Source organism: Protopterus annectens, chromosome 9.part0 (genome assembly GCF_019279795.1).
Source record: "Protopterus annectens isolate FY-2018-M chromosome 9.part0, PAN1.0, whole genome shotgun sequence".
NCBI classification, from domain to species: domain Eukaryota; kingdom Metazoa; phylum Chordata; order Ceratodontiformes; family Protopteridae; genus Protopterus; species Protopterus annectens.
Window position 1 is genome coordinate 634,062,706 of NC_056743.1, and position 16,549 is coordinate 634,079,254.

Below are 16,549 nucleotides of genomic sequence, written 5' to 3' on the forward strand. Positions count from 1 at the left end.
AGATGCATGCACCAGGGCATTCATTTTGCTAAACCTAGCTGGGTCAGAAGCCAGTGAAAGAGAGTGTTCATTTGTGTATGCACCAGCAGTACAAGAGGGAGAAAATCATCATATTGTTGTACAGGCTGAATTAAGGGAAGGCCCCAAGTGTTTTGACTCACAAGTTCAGGGAAATGTGCAACCCCCAGACAAATATTTCATTAGAGAGGCATTTGTTCTACGATCAGAAGCCAGGGGAAACTTTTGCAGCTTACATTACTAACCTGAGAACAAAGCTAAAATGTGTTGGTTTGGTGACTTGAAAGACGAGTTAAATAAAGGATAGCCTTGTGTGTGGTGTGTGGTATTAATAGTGCTGCTGTGAGAAAGATTTTGCTTTGTGACAGTGACTTAAAATTGAGTAAAGCCACTGAGATTTGTCAAATCCATGAAGTTACAGAAAGACACAAAAGAGTATGCTTAGGAGTGACAAGAGCATGTTTTCAGCAGGCTCCAGGGCAAATATAGATGGCATGCAACACGTGGCAAACAGAAGCACACCTAAGCACATGAAGCCACAGCCCCTGCTGCTTCCCCAGAAAAACCTTGTAATTTTTCAGCAAATTCTAAGAAATGAGCATGCTCAGGCTCAATGCAGTATAGGCATGAGTCAGCAAAACCCAAATCCAGCTTTATTAACTGTCGCAATTAAAGAGGAAAATGTTTAGTATTTGGTCAGCAATGCCACAAGTGTAAAAAATGGAACCATTTTCAAACGTTCTGCAAATCAAGTAAGCCTCACACGGTTACAAACAAGTCACTTAAAAAACAAGTTGATAAAGTAGAATTGCAGTCTACTTTCTATGCAGATGGTGCATCAGTAATTGGTGAAAGGGCTGACACAGTAAATTTGTTGGCAAAGAATGAAGGTGTTTTGTACTGTCCAGATCAATGGTAAACCCACCGAGCTCAAAGTAGACACTGGTTCAAAGAGTAATGTTATATCAGCAGACACATTTGCTAAGGTGAGAACCAATAAACAACTCCATGTAGCTAGTAGTGAGAAATGTTTTGCTTATGGAGTTGAAGAGATTCATACTGAAGGCTCAGTAGTACTTTTGTATTATATGGCTAGGAACTGTTACAGCTTGTTATTCTATATAGTCTGAAGACCTGTGCAATCATTACTGGGTCTCAGAGACACTTTGAGAATGAATTTTCTTTCTTTTAGCAAAGTTCATCATATAAGTACATCTCCTAGGTCCAATTTTTCTCACACCATGTTCTCAGAGTATGCTGATGTTTTCGATGACAAGTTGGGCAAACTTCCAGTTGTGTAGTCTATGAAGTTAAACCGAGAGGTCAGTCCAGTTGTTAGACCAGCGTGAAAAGTTCCAATAGCTATGCAGGATAAAGTCAAAGCTAAGTTAGATAAAATGGTACAGCAAGGTGTAATTTGTCCAGTTACAGAACCAGCTGAATGGGTGCTGTCCGTGGTAGCAGCCCACAAGAAAGGTTCAGACGAAACCAGAATATGTATTGACCCAAGAGATTTGAACAAAGCATTAGAGACCACATCATCCAATGCGTACAGTCGAAGAAGTCGCAGCCCTAATATCAAATGCCACTGTTTTTCTTTCTTTCTTAGATGCAAAAAGTTAATTTTGGCAAGTGACGCTTGATTGCAAATCCTCATTACTGACCACTTTTGGTACCCTGTTTGGCAGATATAGATTCCGGAGGATGCCAATTGGAATAAATTTTGCGAGTGAAGTTTTTCAGCATGCAATGGAGCAAATTTTTTCAGGTTATCCTTGTGCTATAATAATAGATTATTTATTGCTTGGAGGCAATGGTGAAGCAGAGCATGACAGAAATCTTAAGAGAGAGTTCAAACAGAGCACATGAAGTAAACTTACAGCTCAATCCTCTAAAGTGAGAATTCGGGCTATCAGACGTTAACTTATGTAGGTAATTTATTTACCAGCACTGGCTTAAGACCAAATCCATCTAAGCAAGCAGCTATTCTCGACATGTCAGTGCCAGATAATATTCAAACTCTACAGCATTTCCTGGGCATGGCCAACTATTTAGGCAAGTTTATACCAGACCTCAGTGAGTTGACAGCACATTTAAAGAGAGCAGACATTCAAAAATGCTACACGGTCATGGTTAGAACAAACACCAAAAGGCATTTGAAGACCTTAAGCAGAAAACTGCCACCCCACCTACATTAAGATACTATGACATCAATAATCCCGTCACTCTTTCCTGTGATGCTTCAAAATTTGGTCTTGGCGCAGTTATTCTTTAGGAAGGCAGACCACTTACCAAACTAAGATGCACTATGCTCAAATAGAGAAAGAACTTTTGGCAATAGTATTTGCATGTTCAAAGTTTCATGATTATATCTATGGTTGAACTATTCAGACTGAAACTGATCACCAACCTCTAATTACTATTCTAAAGAAGCCTATGCATTCAGCTCCAGCGAGATTACAAAGAATGATGCTCAAACTGCAAAAGTACAACTTCAAAATGGTCTATACAAAAGGCAAACTTCTTTCTCTGGCTGATACCTTACCCATCTCACCCAGAAATACAATGGAACAGCTTGACGCAGAGAATTTTGACTGACGTGATGGCAGTGTGTAATTTTTCTACCACAAGACTTGATGAGCAGAGAGATCATACAAAGACTGATCCAATTTTGCAAAAGCTCAACCACATCATCAGTGTTGGGTGGTCATCAAAGCAATCTAGTGTACCACCTGAAGTGCACACCTATTTTCCTTCCAGAGATGAGATGTTGATGGAAGATGGCATTACTTTCAAAGGTCCTAAAATTGTTGTTCTTACTTCCTTACAACATGAATATATCCAGATTTTGCATTGTGGTCACCCAGGTTCTGACTCTATCAATGTCTTTCACTAATGAAGACCAAAACACTAGTTCTCTCATCCTTCTTTTGGTAAAGTACTTTCTTCTTGTTCAGTATGCAATAGCATTAAACAGCATTTGCAAAGAGAACAACTTCAGCTAAGTCAAGTTCATGAACTATCTTGGTCAAGAGTAGCCAGACATATTCGAGTGGAACAATCAACATTACTTAGTATTGGTAGACTCTTACTCGAACTGGTTTGAGATTGATTTACTACATAATCTAGCATCCACTACTGTTATTATCAAATTGAAATGTCATTTTTCAGTCCATGGTAGTCCACACAAAGTTATTTCTGACAATGGTACTTAATTTACTAGTTAGTTGTTTCAGAAATTTGCAAAAGAATGGGACTTTGTACATGTTACTAGTAGTCCAGAATATCCACAGTCAAATGGACTAACTGAACGTCCATTGCAGAGTACAAAGCAATTACTTGAAAGGTCAAAGTGTGATGATACTGTTGTCTTTTTGAATTTACTTAATCACAGAAACATACCCCATGATGATATACTTAGCTCATCTGCTCACAGACTTCTATCCAGGCAAACCAAAACAACATTGCCTGTTAGTTCTAGTTTACTGAGGCCTAAAGCTAAAAACAGAACCATCAGAGCTCAGTTATTCAAGAAGCATTCTATCCAGAAGTCCAATTATGATAAATCAAGCAGATTTCTTTGTCCATTGAAAAAAGGAGAGACAGTGAGGATACAGATAGTGAATGGTTTCAACTGGACTGGTCAGGTGACAGGTATTTGTACCGAGCTGAGATCCTACTTTGTAGAATCTGAAGGTGTGGACTACAGGAGAAATTGCAGACATTTCCATCTTGTACCAGAATCGTTATCGCAGCATTGTTCCTGTGATAAAGACTCCAGATCTCAGAGCAATCCAGACAACGTTCCTGTTCCAGAATGTATCTTACCTTCCGATTTCATTCCTCATAATGTTCCTGACATTCCAAAGGTTGAACATTCAAAGACAATTCCAGTTGCCAAGTCTAATCCTCAGTTTTACATCACACGATATGGTTGAATGTCCTGACCTGGTGTGAGATATGAAGCGACTTGGACATAACCGTATATACGTACATAGTTCTGTACAATGCATGAAAAAGCTACTTATATTACTTGCATGCCTACTGATATTCTTAGCATTGCACGATCTATTTCTCAAAGAGGGAGGATGTACAGCAGTGTGTGTGCGATGTGTCTTTAAGAAGCACAGCAAGTGATGAACGTGCATGTATAAATAACGAGCATGTGTTGTACCTAGTGCCATTTTGAAAGTACAGCCAGACAGTATGCATATGAAAATGAATGCAGCTAGTTTGTACATAAATTAGGTAAGTTGGAGTTAATAAGCTTTAACTGTAATGTGTTTGTACATAATAAAGCTGCTTGAACAGAACCCACAAAGACTCTTCTATTACACCCTGACTAGATGAGCGACAGTCCACCTGCACATTATGCTGGAGGCCTTTCGTTTCGGCCCCAAATGAAAGCTAATGGTATTCTTTCACTTCTATGATACTAAGCAGAAAAGGGTAAACAAAGACACACTGACTAGTCATCAAGAAGAAAGGAATTAAAATCCAATGATAAGTGGATGCAAAAAAGTGCAGAATAACGGGTACATAGGTTCACGGCTACTAGGCCCAAAGCACTGTCTGATTAAGTGACTTGTTCATGGTCACAAATTAAGCAAGTTAAGACTGAGGGAATCAAACCCTGTAGCACAGTAAGCAGCTCTTCAAAAGCTCATGGCCTTAATTCCCGGTGTTGATATTGCAGGGAAAAATAACAATGTCACTGTACCTAAAAGAATTATGCAAAACGTCCTGCCTTTTGTAACCCAGTTCTCCCTATGTTATCATCGGTTGAACCTCCAGATTATGAACCACACAAAATTTCACATTTACAAATTGCTTCACTCCACATAACCGTCACTTGTACACCTCCTGTGGGATTCATACACAAGTACTGCTGGAGAAGTGCTATGCAACAGTAGAGTGTATATGTCTGTAACTTTCCATGTTTCACAGAATAAGGCCAGACTGCACTAAAGTGCAATACCATTTCATTTGAATGACTAACTAGACATTATCCCCATTCCGTGAAACACAGAAAGTTAAAAAAAATATACACAGTACTTCATCGCTGGTTCTCATTTATGAATACCATGGTTATTTTTATGTTTTAATATCCAGCTAAAAACTCTGCCACAAGAAAAGACGGCAAAATGAAAGCAGTGCGACATTCTGTAGTGCAAACTCTACAAAGCCATTTATGATGTGAAAATGCAGAAGTCCATGTTATGCACATTTTGTAACTCAAGGCTATACAGATCCTTTTAATTACCTGAATCAAACAAAAAAATCCACTTCTCTAATCATATTCTGCATAAACTATTCTGACACACCCTTAAAAAGACTTGTTGTAAAAGTACCTTTGGCTAGTCCTGTACAACACGTTGGAGAAAACAAAACAAATTACTTACCCAGTTAGGCATCTTTCTTGCTCTTTTCTCCAGGTGCTCTTGTAGTATCTCTCCAATGCCACCTGACTTCCCAAATTCCTTCACCTGCTTCATGCTGTACTCCAGTTCTTCTTCACTAACAAGAGGACGCAATGCCATGAGGTATTTATCCAATGTCTGATTCAATGGAGGAACTGGCTGTTGAGGTAAAGGATAATAGCTGGACATGTGCCTCCCGGGGGGGTCTGGCTGTGAGAAAGTGGATGCTGGGCTGAATATTGGCTCCCATACTGCCCCCTGATATAGAAGTAAAAATCATAATATTAGTGGTTTTGATTAGTTTAATCACATCAGAGTCTCACTCCTGCAAGATATGGAACAAGAACTCATAAAACCATACTTAAAAAACCTGTCCCCAAAATGTATCTGTTATAGAAGAAAACACCAAATGACAGAACAAGTAGCATGACATAATAGCAGCAGCAAAGGAGAGAGTGGTTTCCACAAATGAGCTTCTGTAAGGGTAAAAAACAAGCAAAAGCAATGTACACTGACATACCTCTTAACTGTCCAGATTTTCATCTCATATTTTAAGTCAGTTCTTCAGACATTTTGTGGTCTTCTGGCAAATGACTAAGGATTGAAATCACTGAATAATGACAATTATTTGAGTTTAAGAAAAGGAATGCAGAAGGTCAGATGGTAGAGGATTTTGCAAATAAAGATGGACATGGTTGTGGTGAATATGTATTTTAACAAGAGGGAGGAGCATAGGGTGACATACAACAGTGCAGGGAGATGGACATAGGTGGATTATATCGTATGTAGGAGGGCCACTTTGAAGGAGATTGGAGACTATAAAGTGATGGGGGAAAGTGTAGTTAGGCAGCATAGAATGGGGGGTCTGTAGAATGACATTGGCCATCAAGAAGAGGAGGAGGAGTGTGAGGGCAGCACCAAGGATCAAATGGTGGAAATTGAAAAAGTGTGATTGTGAGGTGGAGTTCAGGGAAGAGTTAAGACAGACACTGGGTGGCAGTGAAGTGTTACCGAATAGCTGCGTAACTACATCAGAGCTAGCAAGAGAGACTGCTAGAAAGGTGCTTGGTGTGACATCTGGACAGCGGAAGGAGGACAAGGAGACCTGGTGGTGGAATGAGGAAGTACAGGAGACTATACGGAGAAAGAGGTTGGCAAAGAAGTGGGATTGTCAGAGAGATGAAGAAAGTAGACAGGAGTATAAGGAGATGAGGTGCATGGTAAAGAGAGAGGTGGCAAAGGCTAAGGATATGGTGTATAGAGAGTTGTATAAAAGTTTGGACAATAAGGAGGGGGAAAAGGACCTGTACCGACTGGCTAGACAGAGGGACCAAGCTAGGAAAGATTTGCAGCAGGTAAGGGTGATAAAGGATAATGAGGGAAATGTACTCACTAGCAAGGAGAATGTGTTGAACAGATGGAAGGAAAAATTTGAGGGGCTGATGAATGAAGAGAATGAGAGAGACAGAAGGCTGGATGATGTGGGGATAGTGAATCAGAAGTGCACTGGATTAGCAAGGCGGAAGTAAGGATAGCTATGAAGAAGATGAAGAATGGAAAGGCTGTTGGTCCAGATGACATACCTGTGGAAGCTTGGAGGTGTTTAGGAGAAATGGCAGTGGAATTTTTAACCAGATTGTTTAACGAAATACTGGAAAGTGAGAGGATGCCAGAGGAGTGGAGAAAAAGTGTTTTTGTACTGATTTTTAAGAATAAGGGCGATGTGCAGAGCTGTAGTAACTACAGAGGGATAAAACTGATCAGTCACAGCATGAAATTATGGGAAAGAGTAGTGGAAGCTAGGTTAAGAAGGGAGGTGATGATTAGTGATCAGCAGTATGGTTTCATGCCAGGAAAGAGCACTACAGATGCGATGTTTGCTCCAAGAGTGTTGATGGAGAAGTACAGAGAAGGTTCAGTAGGAGTTGCATTGTATCTTTGTGGACTTAGAGAAAGCATATGACAGGGTGCCTAGAGAGGAGTTGTGGTATTGTATGAGGAAGTCAGGAGTGGCAGAGAAGTATGTAAGAGTGGTACAGGATATGTACAAGGGTAGCGTGACAGCGGTGAGATCTGCGGTGGGAGTGACAGATGCGTTTAAGGTGGGATTACATCAAGGATCAGCTCAGAGACCTTTCTTATTTGCACTGGTGATTGACAGGTTGACAGACGAGATCAGACAGGAGTCCCTGTGGACTATGATGTTTGCAGATGACATTGTGATATGTAGTGAGAGTAGGGAACAGGTTGAGGAGACCCTGGAGAGGTGGAGATATGCTCTAGAGAGGAGAGGAATGGAGGTCAGCTGAACCAAGACGGAATATATGTGCGTGAATGAAAGGAAGGGTAGAGGAATGGTGAGACTGCAGGGAGTACAGTTGGCAAAGGTGGAGGAGTTTAAATACTTGGGATCAATAGTTCAAGAGTAATGGCGAGTGTGGAAGAGAGTACAGGCAGGGTGGAGTGGGTGGAGATGAGAGTCAGGAGTGATATGTGACAAATGAGTACCAATAAGAGTGAAAGGGAAGGTCTACAAAAGGGTAGTGAGACCAGCTATGTTATATGGGTTGGAGACAGTGGCATTGACAAAAAGGCAGGAGTCAGAGCTGGATGTGGCAGAGTTAAAGATGTTAAGATTTACACTGGGTGTGACAAGGGTAGACAGGATTAGGAATAAGTATATTAGAGGGTCAGCCCAGGTTGGACAGTTTGGAGACAAATCTAGAGAGGCGAGACTGCGTTGGTTTGGACATGCTGAGGAGGGATGCTGGGTATATTGGGAAAAGGATGCCAAGGAAGAAGCTGCCAGGTAAGAGGAAAAGAGGAAGGCCTAAAATAAGGTTTATGCATGTGGTTAGAGAGGACATGCAGGTGGTTGGTGTGACAGAGCAAGATGCAGAGAACAGGAAGAAACGGATACAGGTGATCCACTGTGGTGACCCCTAACCGGGAAAAGCCGAAAGGAGAAGAAGAATCGAGTTTCATGCTTCATATTTTTCGGAAAATGCAGGCTAATGCAAAATCTATTGTTCTAGGAAGCTTCCAAATTTATAACAGCAGTATTTAAAATTTGTCCCTGTTTTGGTGCCTTTAAATCCCCCTCCCCCCTCGTGACTTTTGGCTTTATCCATACTTCTTGCAATAGGAGGTTGAGAAGTATGTAAACAATCATACCATTACCCAGACAAAGACTTTCTAAAAAAAAAAAATCAACACTGTGAAATGCTTAAGTACACATTTTAGTAAAATATTTTCCACTCAAAACCACAATCACAAAGCAGAAAAATGTCTCTATTAACCATTTCTACTAATATGTCTTGAAGTATTTTAATCTCCCCCCCCCATTTCTGCAGATGGCATGTTGGTACAGAAACTATTGACTAGAACTTCAGAACATGCTCAATACGACACAGGTCAACTACAGTCAGAAGGGCATAAGAACTCACAAGCAATCCCCTCTTTTGAGCAGAAGGATGGGGGAGTCATAACAGTGACTGGGGTATTTTGTGCCATAATGTTTTGACAATATGGAAAAGAAGACCAGACACCTACCTGCATCCAGACATCCCCTGCAATTCTGGAAAGAAATGGTGAAGAAACTTGGAAGGTAACTATCTGAAATTTCAGGACCCATTAGAATGGGTCTCAAAACACAGATACTTAATGGTTGAAAAAAAAAAAAGGACTTACCTAAACTAGTCTGAGATGGTCGTTTCTTGGAATGTTCCAGTTTCTTGGAATGTTCCATTTTCTCTAGGTAAGATGCTCTAGGACAGGGGTGTCCAACCTTTTGGCTTGCTGGGGCCGCATTGAGTGAACAGAAATGGTCTTGGGGCCGCATATAAAATATATCATATAGTTAACTATTGTGTTGCTCCGGAAGACCACAGTCGACCTCCTGGCTGTACTGTAGGTGCATTTGAACAATGAATAAATGTAATAAATGCCTACTATTTGCCTTAAAATTCTAATTCTCATTCTAATTCTAATTCTCTAATCTAACAGTTAACTCTAACATCTTAGTTTTATATATATATATATATATATATATATATATATATATATATATATATTTTTTTTTTTATTATTTATTTATTTATTTATTATATATATATTTTTTTTTTTACTGGGAAAATCATTCCAGCAGTCCAACTACGTAAAATGTCAACATCAGCAGTCCTACAATACTGTAATCCACAAAAATAACCCAACAAATTTGCAATAAAGTAAAGAATTCACATTACTGACTTAATAAAACAATTCTGAATAAGCTAAAAGAGGGTCTCACCCAAACAAATAACTGATGCCAGAAATATGGCCTCAAGCTAAATGCCAAAAAGTGCATCATCATCCCCTTTGAGGAGAGTGATGTCCCCACAAATTATCACATTAATAACAATGTTGTAAGCACGCAATAAGTCGTATGGTACTTGCACCCAGGTTGATAGAAACCTGACTTTTGACCACTATGTTGTCTCCTTTGTAAGGAAAGCTTTTTACATGGCCCACTTCATTAGTAAGGGTATCTCATCCAGGGACAAGGAGGTCAATAACATCCCTGTATTCTTCCTTTACAAGAGCCATTATTGAGTGCAGTGCCCCTTTTGGCATGTGCCTCAGCAAAACACCCCGCCAAAAGAAAGACTACAACCATTTATGACAAAAAAAGGTCAAAGGACTAAGTTCACTTAGTTATCCAAACAGACTAAAAAGCTTCTTGCTTTCCTCTGTCTCTCACTGGCCCCTATAAATTTCATCATTGGCTTGCTTTCCAGGCTAAGAGAGATCCTGCCTTAAGAGACGTCCTTTACCTCAGAAATACTGGTTATACTTAAAACGCTCACTATAAAGACCACAGCCTTCACTGCAACATAAACAAGCCACGTTTTATGGACAGGTTCTTGACACAAAAACCTTCAACTTCTGTAAAGAGCTCCTCTCATTATCAAACAGTGTAGTTCAGCAACATGATGGCTGGATGGATAGCCATAAATCTAGTCCTTGGGTAAGTAGCATAGCCTTCATCAAACCAGATGGAAAATCCACATACTACCCTTTCCCAGCTGGATGGCCAAGATCTAATATTGGTTACTCAAGTCTAGTTGCCCAAGAAGAGGGGCATGTTTAACTAAGAATTCCATTTGCAAAATTATATTCAGGATACATATTAAATCTCTCTCTCTCTCACACACACACACACACACACACACACACACACACACACACACACACACACAAAAAAGCCCCTACTTGTAAAATAGGCAACCTCAGTAATCGCATGACACCCACTCACTGAATGAAATTGTCTGGAAGTCAAAATATCTGAAAAAAAATCATAATAGAGATGGATTTATCCATGTAATTTCCAACCACCAAAAGGACCATCAATAAATCAACAAACAACTGCTCGGGAAAAAGTAAATCAATAAGAAAACCATAAACTATAATGCTACATACTGGTGTAAACATACAACTTGTGTCGATCCCCAGGTTAATCCATACCAAAAGATTGTTTCACAGCTTCAGCTATGAACAAACAGCCTTCTCCTAAAAACTTAACTCATTGATATTTATTTGCCTTGCTGTAATTATAACTGTAAAAAAATATGTTTTTAAGTTTATTCTGTACCTTAATGATTCTCACTGTTACGAGATGTAATCTCTGCCATATTGTATGAGTATTACAGCCATAATTTGCTGTCTCTCTCTCTCATGTATTGTATTATATTGTTTTGTGTTATTTTGGAGCTTTTCTCCCCAGGCCTCTGCTGAAAATGGACCTGTGTCCAGTCAGACTTTCCCGGTAAACAAATGTAAAATAAAATAAATAAAAATAAACTTCCCTCCAATCTAAAGCCATTTGACATTCAGACATTTTAATTTGTGCAGAAGTTACTCACAGACTGACAGTTTACTGAGCTGTAATGCTGACCTTCGCTTTTGAAAAAAAACAAATTCCCAGACTTTGTCAGTAGCTCAAAGTGTAGAGAGGATTATTTATTTATTATATATTTATTTAGTTTTGGAAAACATATTTAAAACTGTTAAATTCATTACACACCCAGAAACACAGAAAAGTTATTGTGATTATGTAAACCACAGACAGCTGCAAGAAATCAAAGTCACATTAGCACTCTATGCTTATGTCCGAACAGATGAATCATACCAGTCAATTCCAAAAGAAGTAAAGTAACTTAATAAGAAGGTTATTTGCAAGGTTACATGGCAGCTTATATTGGAAATAAGCAGAGATATTAAAAAGGCTCTGTTTTTCATAATTATGCCGAAAAGTCTTCCGAGGTAAATACAACTTCTGATTTAGTATGGAACTCATACCTCTCAACCTTAGAGCAAGAAATCTGGACAAAGCGAAAAATAAAAGTGGGACACAGGCCCAAAAACAGTTATGCATCACAGACACCACTGAAACAACCATAGCTGCAAGCATTATACATCACTTATAATCTTTCTATCCCATTATTGTCAGTTAAACATTATATGGCTCATTCAGTCCTGCCTTCTTTTGCATCAAAGAAAATCATGCTTTGAAATGACAAATGCATTAAAAATAATAAATAAAACACATTGCATCAACATCCTGCAACTTCCTACCTGCAAGCAACCACAGAGCTTTCAATGAAACTAGGGCTGCTTGTTTCCCCAGAATGACAGCTCTCTCTAATTAAGTCTAATGGTATACAATCTACCAGTATCTGGACTACCTGAAATAAATTAAATTATGGCCTGTAAATTGAAAGTACACTTTATTTAATTAAACTATATTTCTAAGCCCACTTACTATATTTTTTCAGTAACATCCCAATATCCATTTCCAGATAACTTTACAAGACACTGGCAGTGGTAGACTTGGCATCCTTCAGAACCCCACAGGCCCACGCTAATACATTGTCCATTAAATGTAAATATCCATCCACTGTAAATGGCAAGAAGCTATGTCAAAAAATCTACTTCTGGCATGTGTATCCAAGTATTGGTTTTGAAACAAAGAAACATATTCTCCGCAGTCTGTAAGTCTCTGTCTTTAATAATCATCTACTGTTGCAGCACTCAACACATAAGCACACACATACACACTAAAGCACACACATACACACTAAAATCCCAAACATTTAAAAAATGACATTGTGCCCACTTAATTTGCCAGTATTGATGATCCACCAAAGCTATGATTACGGTTGTCCAATCTACCACTGCTTAGAACCCACCAATGAAAAAAACAGTACTAGATGCTTTTTTGTTAGTCTGGAAAAACAATACAACTTTATATGCTACAGTCCCACATAGTCAGTCCACTACTGACCCGTTAACCCTAGGCTGCTGTCTCATTCTTACTCCCTGGAACTGCATTACCTTGGATGACTACTTTTATTTCCTAAGCAAAAGACACAACTTGGAAGACGAGGCAAAAATCCAGACATTCTTTGAAAATCCATACAGTTAAGAGGTATGTGTTCATGTTCAATACAACACTCTCCCTGTCAGGAAAGCCGCAATTTAATGAAAGTGTACTCTTAATGTATGATGTATTTGTGAGCTAACTTGTTTGTGTTCAGTAGGTAGACTGATCATTGTTAGACTCTTTTTGCATGCATCTCTATCGGACATGCACACATACACACACACACACACACACACACACACACACACACACACACACCTTCTACTTTCACACACACAGTTCTGCTTTCATGCATGCACTCACTCACTCCGTACTTACCTATTAACACAGGTAATTGCTGTCCCTTTCCAAGGAAACAGTGGCAAATCCATACACGAGTCTCTCTTCAGCGAGAGCACACACACACACACACACACACACACACACACACACACACACACACACACACACACACACACACACACACACACACACACACTCACTGATTGTTCGGCACAAAATAATGGCGTAAACACGGACCCTTTTTTGGCTCGAAAAGAAAACTGGAAGGTCACGGGAGAGAAAAACACAATCAAAAAAGTGTTTTGGGGCATGCGTACATCGATGTTGCAGTTAGAGGTTGAGGGCCGCATGGAAGAGCTCTGAGGGCCACAGGTTGGACACGTATACTCTAGGAGTTAGTATAAGTGCAATAAACCCCCCAGTAAAAATAAGTTTAAAGGAGAAGAATGATATTCAGGATTTGCTCTTCTGTACTTCGATTTTTTATTTTCAGATTTTTGGCACTCGGCATTTTGACTGCAAACACATTGATAAAGAGCCTACTTGGAAGTCATACTTTCCTAAACCTGCTTCCAACCAAAGACTGCTTGACATAAGAAGACAGCTTGTAAAACTTAATAATACCTCCTCTCAGAAGGAGAACTTGACCTTGGAGAAACTGCTAATTTGTACTGGCATTAACAGGTATGCCAGTTTCTCCAATCAAGGACAAGCCCATATGAAGAATCAAACGGGCAATCACAGATTCTATCAAACATTTAAAATTAAAATAATGTATTTCAAAAGAGATTGTTCCAATCATTTAAAAACAAAATGTATTACCTGTTGGATTTAGATCACACACACACAAAGAAAGTGTCAAAACTAAATTCGCAATAAATGACAGCAAACTGGAACCTGTGGAGACCTTCACACTGTACAGACTCCACTCAAGCGCTGTTTGGATGAGTATGAAGGGCCTAATTATGAAGCCATCAAAACTGAACTTATCCCAAAGGCTGACAACTTTAGAGTTACTAGTAGTAGTCAGGAGGAAAAGGAGATACAGCTTCCAGTACTGGAAGGAGGCAAGTTTAACTTTTTTGTACATAAATAATTGGTGGGTTATTTAGCGTTTCTTTCAGTCCCAAACAAATGGCTTTTCATAGGTTAAGAATTTAAAATGTATTGTATTCACTACACCTAACTCAAAGAATGGTATCGTTTTTTTATATCGGAACCAAAAGATGCACTTCTGCAACATATGCCACTCACCAAATCTGAATTTCAGATCTTAAGTTATCAGTAGGTAATCTGACACATTCTATGATCTTAAAAGTGCCAGCATAAATTTAAATTTTGCTTTAATGTATTTGTACCCTACCATCTCCATCTGTGAGCCACATTAAGCATCCAACACCCAATTTAAAGCTTGCCTCCATCTCATTTCAAACTCTAGCTTTCTGCTGTTGTACTTACAGACTTCAAAATACTATGTTTTAAACCTCTTTTTATACAGACAGAGCATATGAAGCTCCTATTCTTAATATTACATCAATGTCTAGCACACCTATGCACTAGGAAGCTGCAGGTCTGCACATCAGCATATTTTTGTTTACTAGGAAAGAACACGGATCCATATAGAACTTTTCAGACTTGGCCTGAGAGCACTGTCTGGTCAAGTGATTTTCTTGGACACACAGCTGGCTTGAAAATGGATCCAGAGATGAGGGAACAGACAGTGGGAGGAACAATGAGGAGAGGAAGGATGGCTCTCTTGTTCTGGGGGGGGGGGCAACTTGACTCAGTAGAACTGTCCCATGAGTGCAGCCAAATACTACCTACAAGCCATCCTAGGAGAAACTTTGGATGACATATGACTAGCATAAGTCAAAGGCAGTGTGGGGATCTATACAGCACTAACATATGTGTAACCATTTCACAGCAATGTTACAGCAAAGAATAAAATGGTTTTACGGATATATACAAACGCACACACCCCAAGTGCAAGTGTTTCATAAACCTCCTTTCAGAAGCTTGAAACAGTAGCTGAATCTAAACAATTTTACTTTAATTTAAGAGATGCTGTTAACATTTTTTGGCTAAGATAGCCTCAAGGCACTGACGGGAATCTGTCCCAGTCTGGATCATAAGTAAGCAAAATGACTTATTTTTATTTTATTTACATATTTATTTACTAAAAAGTTGTAGAACTATGTTCTAGTTGTTGGGTTGTGAGCAGGTCTGTAACAACCAGGAAAAGTAGCAGAAACCTAGAACATCTCTCTGTCCCTCTCCCTAGCTTGCATGGAAAGTGAAAGCCTGCTTTCCATGGGGTTCAGTGATCTATTGCTTACAAAACTTTGTCTGAAAACTTTCCCTGGGATGCAGTAATCCATTGCTTGAATGACTGCTCGTCTTCAAATACTGAATAATTTGCAGGTTGAAGATGGACAGCTTCAGCTGAAATTTAGCTAAAGCTAGGTATAGGTCCAACAAGTTTGCAGCAAGTCCGTTTTCTGAAACGGTCTGTCTATTTTAGTTGAATTTCTCTGTGCAAAGGTGTACATTATCTACACATTTAGTAATCAGCATTCTTTGTATCATTTTAAAAAAAGTAGTTTATTACTGAATTATAAAATACTGTGGCTGCTGGATGGTTATTAGAATACTTAAAGGTAATTATGCATATCTTGTGATACAATTGTTGGCATCCATCCTTTGAAGACAGTTTTTGAGAGCTACCATAAAGGAATAGAAATATGCTGGCTGTTTTAAGAGGGTTGAGTAATTGCGACCTTGGAGTGCCACACTAATCTGGCTGGTGGCAGTGTGGTGTCATAAAAGCAGGAAAGAGTGGTGGCACTGAAAGTATTATTTGCCCCTCCTGGAAATTACTATCAGTGTCTAAAGCTGTGAATTACTATACACCAACAAGATGCTGAGGTGTAACAAACATAATAGCATTGTTCTTCCTTACTTCACATTTTCAAGGATCACCAGTCATACTTACTGTTTTCTCAAATTATTTGCACATAATTCATCTGACATCATTATACCAACTCTTACCACTTTTTATAGTCTGGAATAATACATTTAATTTTACATTCTTTATGGTGGGGTGACTGGTCCCCGTGTTTAAAATGTAAGTGCACTTACCTCTCACAATTTATTGTGTTTTACTGCATCCCTCAGTTCTACACGTATGGTGCTGCGGTAGCGTTGTCGCCTCACAGTAAGACGTTGTCCTGTTCGATTCTCAGCTAAAGCGTCTTCTGTGTGGAGACATGCGTGAATTGGCGTACCTTCGTTGAAGGTTGTGTGTCAGGCCTGGCAAGGCGGTACGTAAAAATCTACTGCCAATCATTAGCGGACCAGAGTTCTGCTGTGGCGACCCCTAACCGGGAAAAGCCAAAAGATACAACAACTT

At 39.3% G+C, this 16,549-nt stretch overlaps 1 protein-coding gene across 1 annotated transcript in view; it reads right to left on the minus strand.

Annotated features, from left to right (window-relative positions):
* The window catches only part of LOC122811389 (carnitine O-acetyltransferase-like), a 297,871-nt gene that overhangs the window by 261,374 nt on the left and 19,948 nt on the right, over window positions 1-16,549 (minus strand). Inside the window, exon 2 of the mRNA XM_044083201.1 lies at window positions 5,421-5,696. Within this exon, the coding sequence (XP_043939136.1) occupies window positions 5,421-5,696 (276 nt within the window). The remainder of the gene's footprint in view (window positions 1-5,420; window positions 5,697-16,549) is intronic.